Raw genomic sequence first — 22,634 nt, 5'->3', positions numbered from 1 at the left:
ACTACCAGGACACTGATCCCCTGTCGTGCCGTTCAGAACAGCCTGGCGGTTCGGATTATGCGTCTGCTGCGTTCTTTTGTCGCCACCTACGGTCCCTCCCCATCCTACATATTATGAGCAATGATGGAGCTCTCCCGCCAGGAGTATCCCGCGTTGCTGGTGAGTATGGCCCGGTCTGTATGGAGAGAGCAGAATTGCTGCCTCGACGATAAATTTAACGTTCTTTGTCTCTGATGTGTGTGTGTCTTGTGTGCGGTAGGCGAATCTACACCCAAACCAGGCCACCGCCGTGCTGAGCGATCGGGTCCGAATCATCAATAAGGTCAACTCGGATATTGCGGATTGGCTCCAGGTACGATCTTTTCCTACATACAGTTTATCGACGATGAGATGGAGGCGAGAGGAATGGGCGAGGAAGAGAAAACTGTAAGGCGGGAAAGGAGTTACGACGGCTTACACTGGGGTCTTGGATAGGAGCGTCGTCGCGTGGAGGAGGCATACGTACAGGGGTTGCGGAGACTTGCCAATCGGCCGCAGTTGGAGAATGGCGCAGCGCTGGGGTAAGCGGCAGACCTTTCTTGTGCAAATGAGGGGGGAAGGGTTTAATGTTCAGAGTGCTGATGGTATGTTTAGTATCTTCCAGCTGCCGTGGCAGCGGATCCTGAATGCGACCGAGATGTTGGCCTCGTCGCACGAGACCCTGGCGCAGAAGATTGAGGAAGATGTCGAGCGGCCGCTGAGAGAGTATGGTACCAAGAACCGCGATCTCGGTGCGATGAACGGCATCCAGGCCGATCTGGCGTCGTTGGCCAAGTCCCTCGACCTGTCGCAGAAGAAACTCGACAAGGCCAAGGACCGTGGCCTTCGAGGCGCCGAGAAGCTGGCGAGTGCCGTCGTCGCCGTGGAGGAAGGGAACCAACAGTGGCAGTCACGCGCGCCGTTTGTCTTCGAACAGCTACAGGCGGTCGACGAGAGCCGGGTGAACCATCTGCGCGATGTTTTGACCCAGCTCGAGACTCATGAGGTCGACCATACTGAACGCTGCCGCCAGGCCGCTGAAAGCTGTCTCAACGTGCTGCTCAACGTCGAGACGGCTGACGAGATCAAGACCTTCGCCACGAGGATTAACGGCGGACGCCCGGTAGTACCAAGGAGCCAGGAGGCCTCCGGCTCTTCGACTGCCGCCGCCGCCGCCGCCGCCGCCCCCGAACTACCACAGCAACAACAGCTACCACTGCCCTCGCCGCCGGCCCGCGCGGAATCGCCGCTGCCGCCGCCGCCGCCAGTCACCGCGGCATTTCATGACGATGCCGCCAGTCAGCGTTCAGTGACATCGGGGCCTTCTCGGACTCCTACTGGTCAGTCGTGTCTTTGATGGTGGCTGTTGTTCATCCTATGAAAAAAGAACCTCCCTACTGATGTAATTGAATGATCTTAGCTCCCGAACTTCGACCAAGGGAGACTCCTCGAACTAAGGAGCCCGCGCCGCCGCCACCGCAGCCGCGACATTCAGGTTTGAGTGGCCTCAAGCGGCTGGGCACAGTCATGAGCCGGAGGAAGAGCATTGCACAGTCTCCCGGCGGTGCATTTGGTGGCGCAGAGAAGAAGAGCCGTGGTCCATTCCCTTCATTCAAGCGAGGCGATTCCTCCGGGCAGATCCCGATCCCTGAATCTCCACCCAGGACTGCAGGTGCGGATCGGCCTCAAACTGCTCTGACGACCGCCGGATCGATCAGACGACCGAGCACGACTCTGGAAGAGGACCATCCTAGAGCAATGTCTCCCATTCCAGCAATACAGCCAGCCTCACCCACCACAAATGGTACAGGAGCTCACGATGCTCAGCATGAACTTCCTGCAAACGAGGTAGAATTCCCCCTCATGAGCTATACCATTTTCCTTGGAACCTTACTAACGGTATGGTAGCCACGTGTCGACTCTGAGGGGTATACCGAGCGGCCCCAGATCATCGATGAAATTACGCGAGCAGAAAGAGAGGCTGCTGGGTAGGAGATAATCCCCTCCCCTGTATATCCATACGCGAACTGACACCAAACAGTGTGGAAGACGCAGGGCTGAACCTGACCATCCGAGACCAACCAATTCTAGAGGATGAGGATCAGGCCAAAGAGGCCATGGATTCGATGGCCAATACCCTCCGACTGGTAGGTGTTACTGATTCGCGACTCTTTTTGTACTGTAAGATGGCTGATTACCGATAAACGCAGAGAGCTCAGCAGACCAGCGTGAGACGAAATGCCGGCACGCTGCGTGGTCGTCGTGACGTGCGCAATACCGTCTTCATTCCTAACCCCCCATCCGCGGGTGCCGGACAGGAGCCGACGGGCCTCAACTCGGCCTCTGATGTGTCAGCGCCGACGTCGCCCAGCCTGCAAACCAGACATGGTGCGTCCCCTAGCCTCGCGACGGAAGACCACACCCTATCCGACACGACGTCGATCCGCTCGTCCCACACACTACACAGCATCTCCGGGCCGGTCACGCACCCGGAGCTGCACGAACCCGGCCTGAATGCATCCATCATCGAAACCGTCAGTGCCTGGTTCTCTGAGGGCGCCGTCACAAAGTCATTTGTCGTCGGCGAGTTGGCCTTGGCATACAACACTCCTTCTTCTCCTTCTTCTTCCTCCTCTGAGGCCGGGTTGTCGCCAGACACGCGGATCCGCCTTGACAACTTCCAGGTGCTGGAAAAGGTTGCTGCCAACCCTCACTTTGTCAGCGAGGTTTCATCCCAGGAGGAGAAGCGGGGCGAGTACAATCTCGTGATGGCGAACATCGCCCGTCCCCTACCGACAGTGGCGTTCAAATACCAGATCCACATCGACCCAACCCACGCCTCGGCCTACTGCCCCGTCATCTTCCACCCGGCCTGGAACCTGGAGGCCAACCAGGCCAGCGCGATCATCCAGTACACTCTCAACCCGGAGTTTGCACCTGTGGAGTCGATCACTCTGCGCAATGTCATCCTAACCGTCAACCTGGACACCTCGACCGAAGACGAGGTCACGAAACAGCCGCGCGAGGCCGCCCATGCTATCGGCGCCGTCATGTACCCGAACGCTGGCGCCACGTTCCGCCGCAAACAGTCCGCAGTCGTGTGGCGGATCCCAGAGATAGAAGTCAAATCCACCAGCGGCGGCAGCGGCACCACCAGCACACCCGGCAAGTTCCTCGTCCGGTTCGCCACGGCGGGCGGCAAGCCGTACCAGGGTAAAGTGGATGTCAAGTTCGAGCTGCACACCGTCGATGCCAGCAGTAGGCTGGGGATCAGTGCGGCGGCATCGTCCGAGGCAGGCACAGCCCCCAGCTCTACTGACCCGTTTGCCGACGAGGGGACCCCTGTCTCCCCCGTCTCGCCTGCTATGATCTGGAAGCCGGTGCCTACGGTGCGCAAGCTGGTTGGGGGGAAGTATGTTTCTTCTTAACAGGGGACAATAATTCTTTTTTTTTATGGGTTTTATTCGTATCTTGTGGCAGGATGATGGAGATGCTGATATGCTCGGTCAGCTCATCTTTGTCTGATGGTCTTGTCATGGTTATGTTTTCTGGTTAGGTCTTGAGCGTTGGTATGGAATTGTATATCCGTAGTCTATTCCATCTCTGTACTCCCATGTACTCTATTTGAACACTCTTTTTAGTATATTTTGTACGGTTTGATTGTGCTTATATTTATTCTTATTCTTTTATCCTGCCATGATACACCAATGTGAAACGCCTCGGAAATCGAATCCCACATAGCAATTGCAAACTGTACAGCAAGATCATATGACCGGAAATTGTATATGAAAGAGAAAAAAAAAAACAGTATGAGGAAATTAAAACAGAAACCAAGAGGCAAGGAGGAGGTAGGTAGGCTTTTTTTTTTGTCTTTTTGGTTTTTTACAGAGCCACGCGCTTGAGCTCCTTCTCCGCCAACTTGGCCAGCTCCTCGTAGACCTTGGTGAACTCGGCCTCGTCGGCGGCAGCGTCCTTCTTGCCCTTGCCCGAGGACTTGGGGACAACCATGACCACGCTGGTGGGCCGTTTCGTGGCGGCCGAGGCACCGAGCTCAGCACGCGACGTGATGAAGACGTATGGGATGCCGTGGTCCTCGCACAGGACGGGGATGTGCGAGATGACGTCCATCGGGGAGATGTCGGCGGCGAGGACGACGATGCCGTTCGGGGTGCCTGGGGTTGCGTTGGCGGCGGGGATGGGAGATTTGCGGAGCGCCTTGACGACCTCCTTGACGCCGCGCTTGAGAGATTTGTTGACGGCAGCTACACAATTAGAACGAGATATACATAAAAAAAAAAAAAAAGAATTCAACCAAGTGAATAAGAATCTTACCCTTCTTAACACTCTTCAACACCTTCTTGGCGTTCTTGTCCTCAACCAGAGGGCTCGCAAACGGCACCAGAGCGCCCACCGGCCGGCCCTCGACCTCCATCACGTCCACCTCGATCTCGCCATTGACGCTGGCAACCGGCACGGCAGCAACAGCCTGCTCAAGGCCCTCCAGCACCTGCGTGGTGAGCTCCTTCTCGACCGCGTCGGCCAGCGCCGCCTTGTCCTTCTTTTCCTTCTTGTCCTTCTTGCTCTTGTGCACTCCGTCCTTCTCGGCGCGCTTCTCCTTCTTCTCGCGCTTCTCCTTCTTTTCGGCTCTATCCTTGCCCATGGTGGATTATATTAATTGCACTCGGACTGCAGGGGAAAATAAATTAAATTAAAATCGCACGGAGAAAATGCCCTTTGCACAATGAAAAGTGGTGGTTGGCGGTGGCCGGCCGAGGAATTGATTGAATTCTTCAAATTTCCGTTCCGGCAAAAAAAGTCCTGCGCTAGTCCTATCCGGGAAGGCTCTGTGTTGCTGACTCAGCGCCGCGTCCCGATCGGGCGGTTTCCTCTGACGTTCCCTCAAAACAACACCTGCTCTGTTCGACGGTGCTTTGTTCGAGGAGAAGAGAGGCAAGGGCAGTGCTCATTAGATCTTGTTTTCATTGGGCCCGGAGGGGGCTTTTCAAGGGCAATTGACGGGCTTCGAGGACGCAGTTTCAAGGCTAGGCTGCTAGGTAGAGTAGGTTGGCTTGGAATCTTTTCTTCAAAAGACCTCTGCTGATTGACTATCGCTGGAGCTTGCAGGTACGCTCAGGAATCACTGTTCATGATGTCTGGGGCCTCGAGTCCGTTGTCGACGACCGAAGCGCCGAACGTGTTTCGGCAGTCTGTCCTGTCCAGCCGGCCCGTGAAGCCTGGTTCGCCTTTCCCCTCCTACTCCTTACTCTCCCTCGCCGACTGTATTGCGAAGACCACTGACAGGATGATGATGTAGATCTCGAAAAGGAAGAACTACGCGTGCAGGTGAACACGTTGAGATATGAGCTGGAGAATATCAAGCAGGAGCGTGATTTGGCGGTCCTGCGCCATGAGAAGGAGCTCCGGGATCTGCAGTTAAAGGCAGATGCGGACTTTCGAAAAGCACAGGTCAGCTCGACAGCCATACCGAATTTCTTTACGGGTCATAAAATACTGAATGTTCTTCTTCTTCAAGGCTGCCGAAGCGTCCAGCAATCGAGCCAGTCACAAAAGTGAAACGCTCGCAAAGGAGCTCAAAGAAGTACAGGATAGCACACTTACTGAAAAAGTCAGTCTAGAGCGGAAGATCAGGACTCTACAAGACCAGAACCAGAATCTACAGGAGGAAATCAGCGACACACAGGCGCAGCTTTCCGATCAGGAACGACAGTTCAAGTATCAAATTAATGAGCTAGAAACCGTTCGGTCGTCGCTTCAGAGAACGCTCGAGGAGCTGCAGAATGAGCTCCAAGATGCGAGAACAACCCTCAATACTACACAAGAGAGGCTGGTAGAACGTGAAGCCGAGGCCGCCAATCTCGAGACTGAAAACCTACGCCTCAAAGCCGAAGGGAACGATGCGGAGACACTGGTCGTCTTGAAGAGGGAGCTCTCCGAGCAAGTCAGCCATATCAGAAACCTCGAGAGCGTGAACCGCGACCAGGGCAACGAGTTGCGGCATTTGAGAAAAATCCAGAAAAACGTCGAGGTGGTCGAGGAACAGAAGAAGTCCCTGGAGAACCAGCTCCAGCTTATGAAAGAGGTCGAGGCGGAGCTTAGCAATGTGCAGATCCAAAAGCAGATGCTAGAGGATGAACAGGCCGCGTGGACCAGTCTTCTACAGGTGGATGATCAGCAGCCACAGGAATTCGACTCTCCCGAGGCAGTGGTGAAGGCACTTCTGCAAGAACGGATTGAGAAGGCCACGCTAGTCGACAGAATTGGCACGATCGAAGCTCAGTTCTTGGAAAAGGACGAGGCTATTCATATTCTTGAGCGTGAGAAGGCCAGCCTACGTCAAGAACTGGAGAAACTCCGTGCAGCAGGACCTGTGACCGCGGGCACAGACAGTCGCGTAAAAGCCCGGCTCGAACGCCAACGAGTGTTGGCCGTCAAAGAAGTCGAGTACTTACGAGCGCAACTAAAGACGTTTGACACGGAGGAAGTCACCATGAACGCGGACGAGAACCGGTTTGACGAGCAGAAATCTGAACAGATTGCCAACCTCGAGAGGCTTATTGACGAATACCGGGGCGAACTTGAGAAGGCCCATGAGGAACTCACTAAACGCGAAGCCCCTCCGTCTGACGAGAGCCTCCCGCAGCCAGCTCGGGGGATCAAACGTCCTCTATCGCCCGCCGAAAGCGATGCCGAAAGCGAACGGCTGGCCGTGCTGGCACGCAAGAACCGATCTTTGCAGGAGTCGCTGTCCAAATCTGAGCAGGCTACCGCGCTTATCCAGCGAGAACTGGATGCCACCAAGTCCCAGCTCAAGTCACTCAAAGCCAAGTCCCGCACCCGCATCCTTGAGCTCCGAGACAATCCGACTGCCGCTGCCGAGAATCTCAAGATGTCCACCATCACCACACTCCAAGCTGAGAACCGAGACCTCCTGGCTCAGCTTCGCGGCCAGCATGCCGGGGTCAAAGTCGTCCCCTCCAGCACGCTGGAGAGCCTCAAGCTAGAAATGCAGGAGATGGAACGGACCGTGGCCGACAAGGAAAAACGCATGCGTCGTCTCAAGGAGATCTGGACGGCCAAATCTTCCGAGTTCCGGGAAGCGGTCGCCTCCCTCCTGGGCTACAAACTGGACTTCCTCCCCAACGGCCGCGTGCGGGTCACATCCATGTTTCACCTTTCAGCGGCCTATCGGCATGGCGATGGGGACACCCCCTCGGACTCGCGCGGACCGGGGAGCATGGGTAACGGGGAGGAGAATTCGATCATCTTCGACGGCGAGAACGGGACGATGAAGATCTCCGGGGGACCCAATAGCCTCTTCGCCATGGAGATCAAACATCTCATCAAATTCTGGGTCGAGGAACGGAAAGACATCCCGTGCTTCCTTGCGGCCATGACTCTCGATTTCTATGACAAGACCACGCGAGCAGCGAGGATGTAGGATTTTCTTCCTCGCGCTGGGATTGTGGTTCTTTTGGTTATGTTTATGGTGATTCCCCGGTAGTTATATTGTATTCTACATGGCTCTGCCATAACTTATGCAGGGACTTTTTGGATAATCTACTTTGAAGATCATTATATCTCTCGTCGTAGCCTCCTTGAAGCGGTGCATCGGTAGTATATTCAGGCGTACGCGGCCTGCAAAGCGACTACCACGACCACCTCCACTATACGTAGTAATATCTTCGGGAATATCAAGAATTAGATGGAGCAGTGGAACCAAGCTTAGCAGTCCTTACGAAAGAGATATTTGATGGTACACGAATTAGGTTGCCTACGACTCCATTTTGCTCTCAGTATCCACCATTATTCAACTGTGTCACCAAGTGTATGAAAATTAGAACCTCTTTAATCATACTAAAGGCACTCACTAATCAACTATTAGTTAGGTGTTAGGTTATACTTTATAATAAAGTAAATATTCTAGACAATGCGCTATTTTAAGTCCCGTCAGTGACACTCCATACGCCCATGATTGGCGATTTGTCCATCTAGGCAGCAGTAATTCCTCAAACTCCAGACCTCCCATCGCACAAGGGGGGGCGCAGGAAAGCCACAAAGCTTAACAAACCATATTCTGGACAGCCTTGCTCCATATTAAAGGAGCAGAATCGATCTCTCGTTGAAAATGCAGAGGATGTCCATGCTAAATACATGTGCGTTCCTCGCGTGGTCGGCCATGGTTCTATCATGATGCAACCAACATATTAATATCAGCTTCTTCGTTCACTTGATCCTCCGAATTCACAAGATCTTTACTTTTCTATCAACATGAACATCATCTATCTTCTCCTCTGGGCGACAGTCGTCTTGTCCACCTGGCCATCACACGGCAGGATATTGCCATTACCTTTGGCCTCAGAGACTGTTTCTGCTTCTCCTGCTTCTCTCTTGGACCAGGTATGAGGCATTTGTACTGAAGACAAATTACGGAGTGGTGATGGCGTTGATGGACACAATCTCCTTGCATGAGATATTTAGTTATCCTGCAGATCATCCTAGCTAACTTGAACCAAGAAAATCATTACGGATACAGATAATCGTATACGCGAGCCTCAAACACTTGACGAATCTCAAGAATCTGAAAATCGCAAGCCACTTCACGGCGACTTTGTCCAGAAACCAGCGACAACAACAGCACACCTTCCAACCCACACAGGGTCCTGCTCGTTCGATCGACGGCTGGGAAAGCGTCCTCGCAGTCCACCCTCGCCGTACTGGACCCTTGTTCTACACCATACGAAATGGCTGTTTCTCCCTGTTGCCATTCTGCTGGCGGGCCTGGCGGTTGGGTTGGTGGAATTGGCCGAGTGGGCGTGTAGACGGTGGAATCGGGTAGATCTGGTAGAGAGACAAGAGACTAGAGAAAAACAATATACAGACAGTCTATCACTTGTTTAAAATTTTACCTTTGAGACTTATAATAAAAAGGCAGTGACTAATCCATGTTCATTTGTGTTCATTTGTCTAAGCCCGCTGGTCCCTCTTCAAAGATCCATACAGATTGTCGCTGTCAACGCCCTTTTGCCTACCAGCTTCGGTACCGTACGGACCACTTTCCTGCGCCATCCGCTGGAACTTGGTCTCCGCCAGGCGGCCAGGATCCTGCTGCGATCCGATCTCCGAGGTGAAACTGACGTTCTTGCCCGGCTCGTCAGGGAACCCGCCCTCGGTGAGCTTGTTCCCCTTGGGCTTCGTGTTGCCCAGGTTCGAAGTCGCGGGGGTAATGTAGTTGGGCGCCGTCCCGGCATTATATTCGCTGTGGTATTGGGTGTATCCGCTACCACTGGCGGCAGCGCCGCCGTCACCGCCGGAGGTTTCAGAAGACTGCAGCTTCTGTGAAGCAGGGTACTCGCCCGCGTGGATGCCCATACCTTGTTTCGCCTGTGTCGAACCGCCTGCGTACCCGGATTCCGGGAGATGGGTGCCCGGGAATTCACCCTGCCCGCCCAGGGCTTCGGGGTATCGCTGCTTCCTGGTTGGGTCTGGGCGAGCAGTTCGGTCAGGGGCTGAAGAGAGCGTCGTCGCTCCGGAAGTATCCTGGTTGGCGAATGTGGACTGGTTTCCTGACACGCCCAAGGGCTCTGCGCCTCGGTTCTGGGAGAATGCACCACCCGATTTTGAGGACTCGGCGGCCAGAGAGTCATTGGCTACAGGGCCAGAAGACTCGACGATAGGGTTTCTGTATGCTTCGGGATCGGTGGTGTTCTACAATATTAGTCTATTCGTTTAGACTCCGTGGTAATCGTGTTCAACTCACCTTAACTCCACGAGCCCCGGAGGGAATTGGTTGTCCTTGCAGATCCATGTTCTCTCGATTGTGTATATTGCAAATATAATGTCGAATACAGAATATTCGATGAATGTCGGTTCATTTGTATTATGAACAGCGAGCTATATAGCCTTCCTTCGAATTGATACCCTGCAACCGTGATGTCATCCTTACACTGATGCTCCAGCTGCCCAGCGGCCATCTAACAAGAATCCTCTCGGTGGCGACGGGTCCGCTCTGCTCTAGATATGGAAATTTCATTTCGCCTGTCTGTGAATAATATAGGGTCGTGAAATCCTGGGTTATGGAACCGGGCAGCAGTAGCTTGACGTCAAGCATGGATTTCAAGTTTGAACAGGTTGAACGAGCGTCAGAAAAGTGGACCTTCTGGCAGTAAATGATATGGCAAGATTAAGAATCAAAATAAAATCTCAAATATTATTCAGTGTCCATATTGAAGTAATTCGGGTCAGAGTTTAAGTTGTTTGAATTGAAGTTGTACTGTAGTCGTGGTGGCCGCGTGACAAATAAGCCTGAGGCAGCAATAGACGTCCTGCATTGCTTCTTTCGCGTCCATTTCTACGTTATATCCTCTATATCCTCTAAATTCTACGTGTTCTCTATGTCTCTATGTTCAATATAAAAATACGTCCAATTTATCGTTTCATGACTTATAATACAAAACCCTATGGACTCTGTCTACCTCATCTGAGCATCCTTGGGAAGACCTTCTAGGTTATCGTGGCCCTGGCGCCCAACACGCGATGAAGGTTCGGTTTGCCTGTGCAGAACATCTCCCTCCATTCGGGCACTGCTCCCTGCCGTCGCAGGCTCACGCAGGGCACTGTTGCTGTCGCCCGAAAGGGGCCCCTCGACACCACCAGAGCCGATGTTGACGGTCCTCTGGTCGAGAGACTGCCAGTCGCTGGCTACCGGGGGCTGATCGGGCAAGGGCAGGTTTGCCTTGCGCTCTTCAATGATCTTGGCTTTGTCGACGTTTTGATCAATGTGTGACTGCGGGTTTTTGGAAAAGGTTAGTGTCAAATCTCCGATGGATCAGATTGAGAAGGAGACCACAAGACTCACTTTCAGGGCAGAAACATTCGTCTCCTTGAGGGTTCGACCATCGTGGAGCTGAGAGGAACGCGATTCCGGCTTGCGGAGGTCTTCCTTGGTCAAGTGGAATGTTTGTTCGGACATATTGATGGCTTGTGGAGGACAACAGTGCAAGAATATAAAGCCAGTCTTTTTTTTTATATATGCGTTCGACAAGGAAAAAAAAAGGTGAAACGACGTCTACAAGTGTGATTGCTAACAGTTTATAAGTATGTGATATTGACTAGTCGACTCGCCAAGGTCTAGATAGATATATTGTGCTATTATGACGACATTCCCTGGCCCCCAGTGGGAACCACTCCACCGCAGCACCGCAGACAGCATTCAAATTGCCATTCAGGAGGGTTGGACGACGAGAAAGGACCTAGGTGGCATCATGGTGCATGATCGATGCAGTTCGAGATGCTTTGATCGGCCTGCTGGTCGGTGGCAATCACCGGCCATGCTATGATATACTCGGGACCGGGAGGATTTGAGAAGCTTCTTGTCACTTTGTGCACCCGAATTGAATAAGACAGTCATTATTTCACTGGTGGCAATTGCATAGCTTCCTCTAATTATCTATAGATACCGGCTATCCCTCATTGACCTATAGAGACAAGTTGATTTCTTGTGACAGGTTAACTGAGCTGTAATAAGCTAGGGTTATACTATAGTCTTACTCTATACTCCTGATCTCACAGTATTATTGCCGCATCTTTAGGGGTATCTGTGTTTTTGTAAACTATGTGCCTGTAACCTAAAGTTCGGACAACTCACATCAATACTGTTTACTCGCCCAGCACAAGCCAGTCATCGCGACGGATTGTCCAGTTGAAATCGTTACCAAATTTGTCTACTACTGCCCCAGCCTCGAATTTCAATCCGAATCTCTCTATCAATCTCTTCATTCCGGTGTTCTTCGAGTTGGTTCCGATCCGAACCTCTGCGAGACCCAGCTCTCGGATCCCGTAGTCGATTACCATTCTCAATGCTTCGTGGCCGTACCCTTTTCTTCTTGCGGACGGGTTCACCACCACCCCGGCTGCACCGGCTTGAGGCGATGCCTGCTCTGCAGCCTGATTGACCGGGCCGATCCACCCCATGCCTGCAAGACCAATTGGTTCCAACGATGCGCCCTCTGTCATGAGCATGAGAAAATTCATATAAGACAATGGATGCGTCACTTTTGTCCATTTCCGGGAGATTTCTTCGAGTTCCTCCTTGCTGGCCGTCGCCACAGACAAATCGTCCTTGGTGTTCTCCTCATTGTTGAGAATCGACGTCAACGCAGACACATCTCCTTCCCCATGTGGAACGCGCAGAGTCAGAGGCAGGGCCAGTGAACGGATCTCAACGACTGGATGGTCGAGATCGCTCAGATCGGTGGTGTGGGTGTAGAACGGCTTCATGATGGCAGGTTGACAGCTGATCCCACGTCTCCTTGGCTGGGTGTTTCATCCCCTTCTTGACTCATTCTTGTAGATTGCAGATAACAGCCTGTGACTCATCATTTTATCAGGTCACTAGCTAGTTATCTACCAAGTGCTGGAACCAGTAATCGTGTAATATCATCGTCTAGAAGGCAACGGCTGATATAGCCAGGAATTCACCGCCTTCCTGCTCCAGTGGCAGAAATCGGCCTGTTATCTTTTAATTCAGATTTCTCAGCACGCAGACAGGAGGAAGTCTTCGCTCATTCTGCTTGTCTTGTCTGATTTGAACCCAGCGTGAACATTCAACATGCCGAGAGATCCTCTTATCGGACTGGTTGGAAAGGTCGGTAAGACCCCAAGACGGGGGGAGGAAGTGGGAATCTGCAACTGACTGAAACGTGAGGGGCATTAGCCGTCCAGCGGAAAGTCAACCACGTTAAATAGTTTGACCGATGCAAGCTCCAAAGTTGGTGAGAAGAGTTTTCTTGAAATGGTTGCGGCGATCGATTTCGGAGCCAGACTGACCGTTTGTTTCCATTGAATCGATTGCAGGAAACTTTCCGTGAGTGGAATCTTACCCCGCGACGTTTATATCTTGCTTGCCAGTAACATCTAATATAAGATATAGATTCACTACGATTGATCCCCAGCGAGCCATTGGATACCTCCAAATAGATTGCGCGTGCAAGCGATATGGCGTTTCCGATCGATGCAAACCGAACTATGGGAGCTGTCACGACGGCAAGCGCTCGGTTCCCATCGAACTCTTGGATGTTGCCGGTCTAGTACCAGGCGCACATCAGGGAAAGGGACTGGGGAACAAGTTTTTGGATGATCTACGACATGCGGATGCGTTGATTCATGTGGTGGATGTTAGCGGGACTACAGATGCCGAAGGTTAGTCAGTCATGCGACAAGACCTTCCTCGTGGTATTGTTTTAGTAACAAGGGTCTTTTCCTGACAGGAAAGGCGACTCGAGGATATGACCCTTCGGTAGATATCGAATGGCTGCGATCAGAGATTGTGCGCTGGGTGCAGGGCAACCTCATGGAGAGATGGTGAGTGGAATTTTTGAGAAAACAGCTTCTTGCGTCCGTTCAGTACTGATGATATGGAAAGGGGTTCAATCAAAAGACGACATATAGCAACAAGTATGTGAAATTCGGAGCCTTGCTTACAGTCATGTCAGTCATTGACAGTGCACAATAGAGGCAAACCCCGTCGACACGTTACAGAGTCAGTTTTCTGGATACGGAAGTACATCGGCAACCGTTGCCCGGTGCCTCGACCGAATTGGCCTAAAACAGCCACTCGAAGAGTGGTCAGACGAAACGGTTGAGCAGGTCGTCAACGCATTCGTCGATGAGAAGTTCCCCACAGTCTTTGCCTTGAATAAGATCGATCATCCAGATGCAGATAAAGTGTGTTTTTATCCTGAGACAAAGAAATTTAATTTGCTAACATCCTTGGCAGAATATCAGCAAGATTGCAAAAATGCAAGATCCCAAGTCTATTGTTCTCTGCTCAGCCATATCAGAAGTCTTCTTACGGCGACTCGCCAAGCAGGGCTATATTCGATACGTCGAGGGAAGCGAATTCCTAGATACGCGTGAAGATCTGATTGATGAGGGCGATCCCGACGGAGGTGGCCTCAAGGAGATGGACGAGAAACTGAAGACTCGGGTGGAAAATCTGAAAGATATGGTCCTTTATCGGTTTGGATCGACGGGGGTGGTCCAGTGTCTCTCTCGCGCCGCAGAAGTATTAGGCCTCGTCCCTGTGTTTCCGGTCAGAAACGTCCATACATTTGGCGCTGCAGCTGGCAGCTCGGCTGCCGCTTTCCGTGACTGCGTCTTAGTCAAAAAGTGCGTCTTGCAAAGCCATACAACCTTGCTTTTTTTTTTTTTTTTTTTTTTTTTCTTCTGACACTGAGCAACAAACAGAAACAGCACGGTGGGTGATGTTGCTCGAAAGATTATGGGTGACGTACCCATCTCCTACATCGAAGGAGCTGGTGGCACTCGAGTGGCGGAAGAAGAAATTGTGGAAGTAGGGAAACATGATGTGAGTGGGGAGCCCTTTCGGTTTTCTCCTTTCTGTTTCATTCGATGACACTCGAGGTTGACATGAATTTACCACAGGTTCTGTCGTTCAAAGTCGGTCGATAGACTCGTCGACGTGCCTATGTACAGCTTATTGGAGATATGGATACCCTGATAGTCCGACGCAGCTGTTCATCTATCGAATCCTTCCAATCCCCCCCACTTCCATCAATTGCCTCTCTACAGACAAAAAAGAAGATAAGCGAGTGATCCTTTTTAAGTCTAGAGTAGAAGTCTTCTCTCCTTTGATAGGAAAGCGATTGACTTACTTCTCCTCTTTCATCATTCATGCCAATTACTGGCTCTGGAGCCTTCGGGTGATCCTCCTTGGCCTTCCTTCCGAACTTCAAGCCTTCTCGTTCTGTCTTTGCCTGGGACTTGGTCGCATCCGCAATCCCCTCGCTTTCTTCTCTCTCCTTGATGCCCTGTCGTGCTCCCTCTGCTCCCGGATATGTAGTGTCCCCCTTTTCCTGCCGATGTATGGAATGGTCCTCATCGCCACTCCCCTTCCACTGTTTCGCCAGCCGGCTGTTCAGACGGATGTGGACGCTGCTCAGCGGCAGAAGTCTAGTCGGCTGAAGGATAGATTCCAGGGGTAATAAGCATAGTTTGGGGGGTCTCGGGATCAGCAACTGCTGCAGCTGTGTAGTCGAAGGCAGTCGATTTGTCGGCATATTGATGGACTTTGTAAAAAAAAGCTTGACTGAGGCCTCCTTTTCCAAGCACGGCCCTTTTCGGTTCAATGAGGGAGTAGATAAAAGCAGCTTCCTGATCAGATGTTCTTCAAACCATTCTTACCAACCGAGTCGTATGACGTCTACATGCTGCAATGAAGAAGCCTGCCTATTCCAGCACTTTAGGGCTTAGGGTTCTCTGCCGGAGCTTCTCTTATCGATAAGATGTGGGGGATCTCGACTGTTGCTCGAGAATCGGTGACGGTGACGTTTGAGTCAATTCTCTTTTCTATGAATGCCTTGTATCTGACAGTATGAAGTACGAGTATCTTTCTATTCAGGCTCTTCCCGCATGGGCCAGACTCAATGGCGTTTCTCTGAGCGGTGTCGCGTTCCGGCGGTTCTCAGCGGAGGAGGGGACAGATAGAGGGTCTGCAATAGTGTGCTCAGCAGACAAAGGCAGCACTATTGGACCTGTTGAAGATGACGGATCGTCATGTGTGCTTCTGACAGTTCAATCGGATCTAGTTCTCTCCCTGCAGGCGGTGGAGGATTATGCAAAGTCAGATCCGTATCTCCGGGAGGTGTTGGAAGCTGTTGGTGAGATGGGGAGAGTACGTTTCCATGATCTTATATACTACCTTTCATAATTCCAAGCTAAGATAGATCTATACAATAGACAGCTCGAGGAGCGATTCTGATCTTCCTTCTCATTCACCTGTCATACTCGAGTCCCGACTTCACGTCTGGCAGTCACAAGATTGGGGTCTCCAATGCATGGACCGAGTATTTGAAATTCATGCCCGCATCTGTGCCCCTTCCTACCTTCTATTCCGCCGAGGAGCGCGAGCTTCTGCGAGGTACATCGCTCAAGCCTGCCTTGGACGCGAAACTCGCCTCTCTCGACCGAGAGTTTGAGCACCTGCGACAATGCACGGAGGGCATAGCTTGGTGTCAGGAGTACTGGTGGGATGAGGAGAAGGGGACTCTGCGACTCGACGACTGGAAGTACGTCGATGCGCTCTACCGATCACGCTCGGTCGATCTACCGGGGAGTGGCCATTCAATGGTCCCGTGCATCGACATGGCGAATCATGCCTCGGAGGGAACGGTGAAAGCGCTCTATGAGACGGATGCTTCGGGAAAAGCGGTACTCCAGTTACGGTCTGGGAAGACTCTAAATGCCGGAGAAGAAGTAACCATCTCGTTAGTCAACATGATTGTCTCTTTGTTTTAGACTATACGCTGACTCGGTTGAAGATATGGAGCTAGCAAATCCGCAGCAGAAATGATCTTCTCGTATGGGTTTCTAGAAGATGACCGAGTGGGAGCAGGGAACATGGTCGTCCCCTTTGACATCTCGGACGACGACCCTTTAAAGCTCGCGAAGAAGATGTTTCACAGCAACACGTCTGGCATCCATGTATCCGCCGCAGATTCCACTACCACGATAGTAGACTGGAGCCGCTCGCTGGTGTGGTGGGCATCTGTAAACGAAGAAGACGGACTTGATTTCAAGGTTCTCCAAACCACAGACGGCGATAAAGAGCTCCGGGCAATCTGGAAGGGCGAAGACGTCGACACCCCCGCGAAGATTGGAGACATTCTCGCGGCCGAGTCTTTATGGGAGGTCTTCCAGCTCCGCGCCGTGGTCACTATCATCACACTCCTGGAGTCGCAGCTGGCGGAGCTGCATGGCATCGACGAAATCATTGCCGACTTCCGTCGCGATGAGGCAATGCTAAAAACCCTCTTCGATCCGGACGTGTTCCGTCTCCTCTGTCGGTTTAGGGTACTCGAGGCCGAGTTACTGAAGAGGGGAATCGATGAGCTGTTTTCCAGGGTACGTGTTTCAGTATTTCTGTTCGAAAACCTCTTCCCGTATCCAATGTGCTAATCCATTCAGAGAACCCTTCTTTTACGATCCGAAACGGTGATAGATTATTTGAAGAGCCAGCAAGAAGATGACTTTTCATAATGTCAGATCTACAAGTTCAAGGAAATGCTCCTAGTACCGAGTAATTCTGAATGAGAACCCTTAAAATTACTATAATAATGATCCAGGGTATTAGTTATCTACCTACTACATGTGTAATACGTGCGGAGTAGGATGAAACATGAAGGGCTGGTCGTTTACTACTGCGGAGTCTTATTTTGGCGATGTGGTACCTACATAACAAAAATAGACATGCAGTGAGATACCTCCCAGGTGGATAACTAGATGCTTGAAGCTAGCACTGCACTAGTTAGTCAATATTCACTAGTTGGATGATAGTAATAATAATCATAGGTCGGCTCAAGTCGTCTCCGCCCGGGTCCGATCATCGATATCGGAAGAGGTCAGATACGGGAGTATGGTGCCACCACCAGGTATGGGGTACAGAACTGGAGTATGGAGTATATCCTGTCAGACCTAAACGATCAATGCGGAGTAGGATTGTCCTGAATTTGGGGTTCCTCACTCAGACTTTCCCGGTGTCATCATAGACTTCAGAAAGCATCGAGTCATCGACGATCGCTCAATAATCGAGGAACCACTCGCCGAGTTGCCCGACGGCCATCGCTCGGGGATTGGAAATTTCTCGGCAAATCCTTATGGAGTACGAAGTACGTACCTTGGGGGGGGGGTTTTGGGCACTCCCAGCCGCACGCAATTGCCGTGGGGCACCAGGTTGAGAGAGAAAAAGAACCAATTCTTTTGACTTTGGCAGGGATGGCATCGTCATTATTCTCTCGGAATATTGCTCTCGAGGGCTTCTCGTTCTTTTCCTTCCCCCGCGATCCTCCTTAGGGAGTATACGAGAACAGTCCGGGGAACGATGGCGGCCAATAAGAGGGTCTTCCAGACTCAACCGGGGAAATCGTTCTCCGGACAGGGTATGAGAGCTTTGCGGCCATTGTTCTGCTGTCCGATATGTAGGGAAGTGCTAGGTTGTTACTTGGTACTTGGTACCTAGTAACGTTTCTCACGGCCTATAAGACCATAGTTCTCTTTTACTCCGGAAATCGCCACTTTGACCTGCATTGACTCGTTTGAGCACGCCTCCCCCCCCCCTTATTATTTAATATCATCATCAATTAGTTATTACTGCATAGTTATTATGGACGACAACCTACCTTGACCCAAAATGTTGGTTAATAAAACTTTAAACGGTCCATGGGTGCGTGATCACCGTCTCCAGAATCCAGATCCACCGGCCACTAGTAGGCAGCCATCGATTAATGCTGAACGGTAGGTGATCATTCTTGCCGAGTAACACCTAGTCAGCGAGAATCAGTCTTCCGAATCTTCGGCGACTGTCCAGTGTCTCCTTCCGAATGGCTGAAACCCCGTATTCAGAAACCCTGCACAGGTGGGTGATGGACCAGGGTGCAAACATATGCGCGTGTTCGGAGTACTCCGTATAGACTGTAACTAGTAATCTTATTCCCTACTAGAGTCAGGAGATCGACCAGCATCCCCATCCTGTTGCCATCAGCACTGCGCTCTTTTCTCTCATCCCGCCCAGGGTCATCGCGTGGTACTTGCAGGACTGCCCAATCTCCGCAGGCCAGGGAGTCTTTCCAGACCAATGCTTAACAGGCCGGTACCGTTATTAGTTGAACAGTCATCGTACGGAGTACGCATCAAATCGCGGCGCTGGGGTTGGCTAGCCCTCAGCCTGGCAGCACCCGCGAATGACGGGCCCCCCAGTGGAGTAGAGCGTGGTGGGCGTTGCGATCATTTGGCAGACCAAACGTTGGGGGAGGAAAAGAAGGTCCAGAAAATTAAATCATAATCGGTTCGCTGGTCTGCCCGTCCCCTTCGTCATCCCCGCACCTTTGGATACAAGAGAGAGAGAAAGGGAGAGAGAGAAAAGGAGGCTCGACGTTTTGCTTCCGATTGTTGGCGAAAAAGTCACCTGCCATCACCTGCCATCACCTGCCGTCACTTGCCTTCTTTCGCCTCGGTCCGCTCCAACATTCCCTCCCTTTTCCACCTCCCTCGTCGACAACAGCATCGAGTGAGATACCGAGGAGTTGGTTGAAGGAGTCACCGGAGTCATCGGGATTGTCGGAATCGTCGAAATCGTTATAATCGTTCAAGAAGGGGGGAATATCTAGCGTCGAATCGATCGTCTGCCAGCAAAACACCACCTACACGCGGGTCGCGGCCGATGCCGTAGAAACAAGACTGTCACATCCACCATGCCGGGAATTCTGCCGATGAAGGTGATCCGGGTGGGCAATGGGGCGCAGAGTCGCATTGCCCAAGCCTGCGACCGGTGCCGCAGCAAGAAAATCCGCTGCGACGGCGTTCGCCCCTGCTGTACACAGTGCGCCAACGTCGGTTTCGAGTGCAAGACGAGCGACAAGCTGAGCCGGCGAGCGTTTCCACGCGGGTATACAGAGTCTCTTGAGGAGCGGGTGCGGGCGCTGGAGGCCGAAGTACGTGACCTAAAGAATCTGTTGGATGAGAAGGACGAGAAGATCGATGTCCTGTCGCGGATTCATTCCTTTTCCTCGCCCGCCGCCCAGCGGGCTGCCTCCGCCTCCCAGTCGCCGCCCGCTGTCAGTGCAGCCTCGCGTCCGTCGGATCGGGAGGACGTCGTCTTGGTTCGACCGCTGGCGGTAAATTCGTCGGCCGAGACGCCTGGTACCGGGTTTTCCAACACCCAAAAGTTCACAGGTAGGTCGTTGTTGTCGGAAGGACTGGCGATAGAGACCCATAACCTGGGGGTACGGTGCTAACGTTCCCTAGACCTTTTCGTCCACAGGCTGGTCGAGCAAGGTAAAGTCTCGCCGAACGTCTCAACGTCGGCGCTGACGGCTGCTCCGCCGCCCGTGTCGCTTGCTTGCGTCAACCAGACGGTCAGAATCCCGCCGCGGCTGGTTTCAGACCAGCTGATCAATATCTTCTTTCAAGAATGGGCTCCCTTGTACCCCGTGGTACATCGCCCGACAATTCTCAAGGCGTACGAGCAGTATCTCAACCACTCCGACGCTTTGCACAGCAACCCCCATGTCCTAGCCCAGTTGAACCTGATTTTTGGCATTGCGGCGCTGTCGTCCACTGTGAGTCTTGCAGCCTATACTTTTTCCATTGAATATACACTAACGGGGGGGGGGTATTTCAAGTCTCGAACTAACCAAGATCCCACCGATTTTGAGGCCAACTGGTCGCCGACTTTGGAGCTCCTTTCCGGCCAAGTGTCCATCGCGAGCCTGCAGTGCCTTGTTCTGGCCGAAATTTACTGCATGGCCAAGGCTGACTACCAAAGCCTGCTGCGCTATCGCAGCATGGGTGTCAGCTTGTGTCAACAGCTGGGTCTTCACCTGAACCAGGATCGGTTTTCGCTGGATCCCCTCGCTCTGGAAACGCGGAAGAAAGTGTTCTGGTGCCAATACGTGCTGGACAGGTAGGATTCCCTCTATCGTCTCTCCGTTTTTCTCCTATACTCACTACTGCCCAGATTCTCGTCGGCTCTAACGGGCTTGCCCCTTCTCTTACGTGAAGAAGACATCCGCTCTGAATACCCCGTGGATGTGGACGACGAAAACGTCACCGAGACCGGCTTTCTTCCAACGCTTCCTGGCGAGTCGACGCGCCTTTCTAGTGCCATCGCCTTGTTTGGAGCCTCAAGGATCCTGAGCAAGGCACTGACATCACTCTACCCTGCGGAACCAGGCTACGAAATCCCCATGTCTACGATACACTCGATTTCCGGAGAGCTGGACAACTGGCTTAAAGGCCTGCCTTCTCATCTGCGGTTGGAGTTCGCGCAGGACAAGCCCAGCACCAACGTCACAAGTAGCCGATCGCCGTTACTGGTGAGTTGACATGCTCCCGTAGACATACGTTTTTTTTTTAAAAAACAAAAAAAAAGAAAAACTAACACTGTCCTCTAGTCCCTGGTCTATTATCTGATCCGAGGTTGGATCCATCGTCCTGCCGTCTGTTTCGCCGAGGAGAACATCGGCTCAGCGTCTGTGCTTTCCATTTCCGACTCGAGCAAGCATATCATCCAGATTCTGGACCTGCTGGACGAGCGACGGCTCTGCCTGTCTGTTAGTGTCAACCGCAGGGAATTGGTCTTCCTCTGCGGTCTCGGCTTGCTTTGGCAGATCACGGGCCTCAAGTCCGACAGCACACTTCTCCGTGAGAGCCAGAAGCTACTCACTACAACGATCGAGCACCTGGAGGCCGAATCGGGCCCGGCAGCAGCGGAGTTTAGCGTCCTTGCCAACATACTAGTCTCCGTTGAAGGCGGAGGCGGGAAAATAACCACCACCAAGATGACGTCCGGGGCTAGCCAAGAGATGCCCGCCCCGGTTCGCAAGATCAAATCGCCCAAGAAACAACTTCAGTCATGGAAGGCTCGCTTCTCATCCACCACACCTCCCGGTTCAACGTCACATGTGGACTCATCTTCACGCCGGAACACCATCTCCGGCGCCAGCCCCCCAGTGTCGCAGCGGGCTCTGCGATCACCCAGCCGGGCTAGCCTACATACGCCGACCACCACCACCACCACCACCTCCTCCTCCTCCTCCTCCTCCACCACCTCGACGCGACCGAACGGCATTCCGATGGATCACCAGTCGTATACAGCGGGCTACGATGGCGCTCGCATTGTGTCGAGCACCTCACTACCGGGGCCTACTGGCGGACCCGCCATTACAATGGCCGACTGGGAGTTTGTGCTGAGTGACATGGACCGGGGTTACTCCAACATCTTCACGGGCATCTACGGCGGGAAGGAATGCGGGGAGGACCACGGCCCGTTTGCGACATTGACGGCCGAGTACCAGCAGAACCCGGACGACTCGCCGCCCCCGCTGAACGGGGGCAGCGAGGTGCGCGATCTGTCGCCCAAGGCGTGGTCATCACCGAGCAGCGGTGACGCACTCTCATCGCACCCGGAGTACGCGGCGCAGAGCGTGCTGAGCTACTCCGAGGAGAGTCTGGGCAGCGCCGCGGAGGACTCTGTGGTCCTGGGGTCCGGTCTGCCCCTGCCGGACGAGTCGGAGGGCAGTCTGCTGGACCCCTTCCAGGGGATTATGATCCCGGTTGTGGACGACGAAGATGGATTCGGATTCTCTGCTGACGGGTGGGATCGACGATTAGCCGTCTAATCCGATTGTTTATATTATGATTGGTTTTCTTTTTTTTTTTTTTTTTTTCTTCATCGTACATACTTTTCCACAGTGCTTTTTGAAACCGGGTCTGATGTCCTTGATGCTACGATGCGTGTGATACCTATAACTCGTTATGATTTTAATTGACATTGAGGTATTTAAGAATTATAAAGTATTATACTTTGTAGTATATATTACTAGGTATTCCAAGTGAATCAGTGAAGATTCTACCAATGTACTACATAGACATCGGCAATTGGTTTTCGATAGCCGGAAGTACCCCATAGTTAGTTACTGCATAACTAAATTAAGTGTCTTAGTCATGGTCTTTGTCAACTTACTAAAACGACTCAGTCTATCAGTCATCAAGTCCACTGAATCAATTGAATAGAAAGAATC

At 52.3% G+C, this 22,634-nt stretch overlaps 11 protein-coding genes across 11 annotated transcripts; 6 read left to right on the top strand and 5 right to left on the bottom strand.

The window, feature by feature from the left end:
- Positions 1-23: 23 nt before the first annotated feature.
- Positions 24-3,559, top strand: ASPZODRAFT_128559 (hypothetical protein). Its single transcript, XM_022722055.1, has 8 exons — positions 24-159; positions 260-352; positions 475-560; positions 634-1,358; positions 1,439-1,866; positions 1,927-2,006; positions 2,060-2,165; positions 2,229-3,559. The coding sequence occupies exons 1-8, from the start codon at positions 121-123 to the stop codon at positions 3,444-3,446; spliced, it is 2,775 nt and encodes a 924-aa protein (XP_022584483.1). The 5' UTR covers positions 24-120; the 3' UTR covers positions 3,447-3,559.
- Positions 3,409-4,789, bottom strand: ASPZODRAFT_128558 (hypothetical protein). The gene is made up of 2 exons (XM_022722054.1): positions 4,351-4,789; positions 3,409-4,280 (listed from the first exon to the last, which is right to left on the bottom strand). The coding sequence occupies exons 1-2, from the start codon at positions 4,676-4,678 to the stop codon at positions 3,901-3,903; spliced, it is 708 nt and encodes a 235-aa protein (XP_022584482.1). The 5' UTR covers positions 4,679-4,789; the 3' UTR covers positions 3,409-3,900.
- A 157-nt stretch (positions 4,790-4,946) lies between these two features.
- Positions 4,947-7,584, top strand: ASPZODRAFT_128557 (hypothetical protein). Its single transcript, XM_022722053.1, has 4 exons — positions 4,947-5,077; positions 5,143-5,255; positions 5,333-5,484; positions 5,552-7,584. The coding sequence occupies exons 2-4, from the start codon at positions 5,165-5,167 to the stop codon at positions 7,475-7,477; spliced, it is 2,169 nt and encodes a 722-aa protein (XP_022584481.1). The 5' UTR covers positions 4,947-5,077; positions 5,143-5,164; the 3' UTR covers positions 7,478-7,584.
- A 485-nt stretch (positions 7,585-8,069) lies between these two features.
- Positions 8,070-8,980, top strand: ASPZODRAFT_1079328 (hypothetical protein). Its single transcript, XM_022720956.1, has 3 exons — positions 8,070-8,088; positions 8,143-8,436; positions 8,554-8,980. Exons 2-3 carry the CDS (start codon positions 8,308-8,310, stop codon positions 8,935-8,937), a joined length of 513 nt encoding a protein of 170 aa, XP_022584480.1. The 5' UTR covers positions 8,070-8,088; positions 8,143-8,307; the 3' UTR covers positions 8,938-8,980.
- A 23-nt stretch (positions 8,981-9,003) lies between these two features.
- On the bottom strand, positions 9,004-9,844 carry ASPZODRAFT_58079 (hypothetical protein; the record flags this gene model as incomplete). Its single annotated transcript, XM_022728744.1, has 2 exons — positions 9,004-9,744; positions 9,797-9,844. 2 exons carry the CDS (start codon positions 9,842-9,844, stop codon positions 9,004-9,006), a joined length of 789 nt encoding a protein of 262 aa, XP_022584479.1.
- Positions 9,845-10,507: 663 nt separating this feature from the next.
- On the bottom strand, positions 10,508-11,008 carry ASPZODRAFT_59307 (hypothetical protein; the record flags this gene model as incomplete). The annotated part of the gene is made up of 2 exons (XM_022728838.1): positions 10,508-10,822; positions 10,895-11,008. The coding sequence occupies 2 exons, from the start codon at positions 11,006-11,008 to the stop codon at positions 10,508-10,510; spliced, it is 429 nt and encodes a 142-aa protein (XP_022584478.1).
- A 686-nt stretch (positions 11,009-11,694) lies between these two features.
- ASPZODRAFT_13072 (hypothetical protein) lies at positions 11,695-12,315 on the bottom strand (the record flags this gene model as incomplete). Its single annotated transcript, XM_022722573.1, has 1 exon — positions 11,695-12,315. One exon carries the CDS (start codon positions 12,313-12,315, stop codon positions 11,695-11,697), a length of 621 nt encoding a protein of 206 aa, XP_022584477.1.
- A 270-nt stretch (positions 12,316-12,585) lies between these two features.
- On the top strand, positions 12,586-14,508 carry ASPZODRAFT_164000 (hypothetical protein; the record flags this gene model as incomplete). The annotated part of the gene is made up of 10 exons (XM_022726657.1): positions 12,586-12,682; positions 12,752-12,809; positions 12,892-12,901; positions 12,968-13,236; positions 13,305-13,398; positions 13,460-13,491; positions 13,550-13,761; positions 13,814-14,205; positions 14,284-14,404; positions 14,482-14,508. Exons 1-10 carry the CDS (start codon positions 12,647-12,649, stop codon positions 14,506-14,508), a joined length of 1,251 nt encoding a protein of 416 aa, XP_022584476.1. The 5' UTR covers positions 12,586-12,646.
- A 197-nt stretch (positions 14,509-14,705) lies between these two features.
- On the bottom strand, positions 14,706-15,116 carry ASPZODRAFT_54275 (hypothetical protein; the record flags this gene model as incomplete). Its single annotated transcript, XM_022728467.1, has 1 exon — positions 14,706-15,116. A coding segment is annotated over one exon (411 nt), but the record flags the coding sequence as incomplete, so codon positions are not given.
- Positions 15,117-15,430: 314 nt separating this feature from the next.
- On the top strand, positions 15,431-17,094 carry ASPZODRAFT_13069 (hypothetical protein; the record flags this gene model as incomplete). Its single annotated transcript, XM_022722564.1, has 4 exons — positions 15,431-15,730; positions 15,796-16,322; positions 16,377-16,959; positions 17,023-17,094. 4 exons carry the CDS (start codon positions 15,431-15,433, stop codon positions 17,092-17,094), a joined length of 1,482 nt encoding a protein of 493 aa, XP_022584474.1.
- A 2,210-nt stretch (positions 17,095-19,304) lies between these two features.
- ASPZODRAFT_59393 (hypothetical protein) lies at positions 19,305-22,232 on the top strand (the record flags this gene model as incomplete). Its single annotated transcript, XM_022728845.1, has 5 exons — positions 19,305-19,785; positions 19,858-20,171; positions 20,235-20,515; positions 20,570-20,927; positions 21,006-22,232. 5 exons carry the CDS (start codon positions 19,305-19,307, stop codon positions 22,230-22,232), a joined length of 2,661 nt encoding a protein of 886 aa, XP_022584473.1.
- Between the last annotated feature and the right edge of the window lie 402 nt (positions 22,233-22,634).

The sequence above is a fragment of the Penicilliopsis zonata genome (genome assembly GCF_001890105.1).
Source record: "Penicilliopsis zonata CBS 506.65 unplaced genomic scaffold ASPZOscaffold_2, whole genome shotgun sequence".
Taxonomy (NCBI): domain Eukaryota; kingdom Fungi; phylum Ascomycota; class Eurotiomycetes; order Eurotiales; family Aspergillaceae; genus Penicilliopsis; species Penicilliopsis zonata.
The sequence above is the reverse complement of the archived record's forward strand: the minus strand, read 5'-3'. Positions and strand labels throughout refer to the sequence as shown.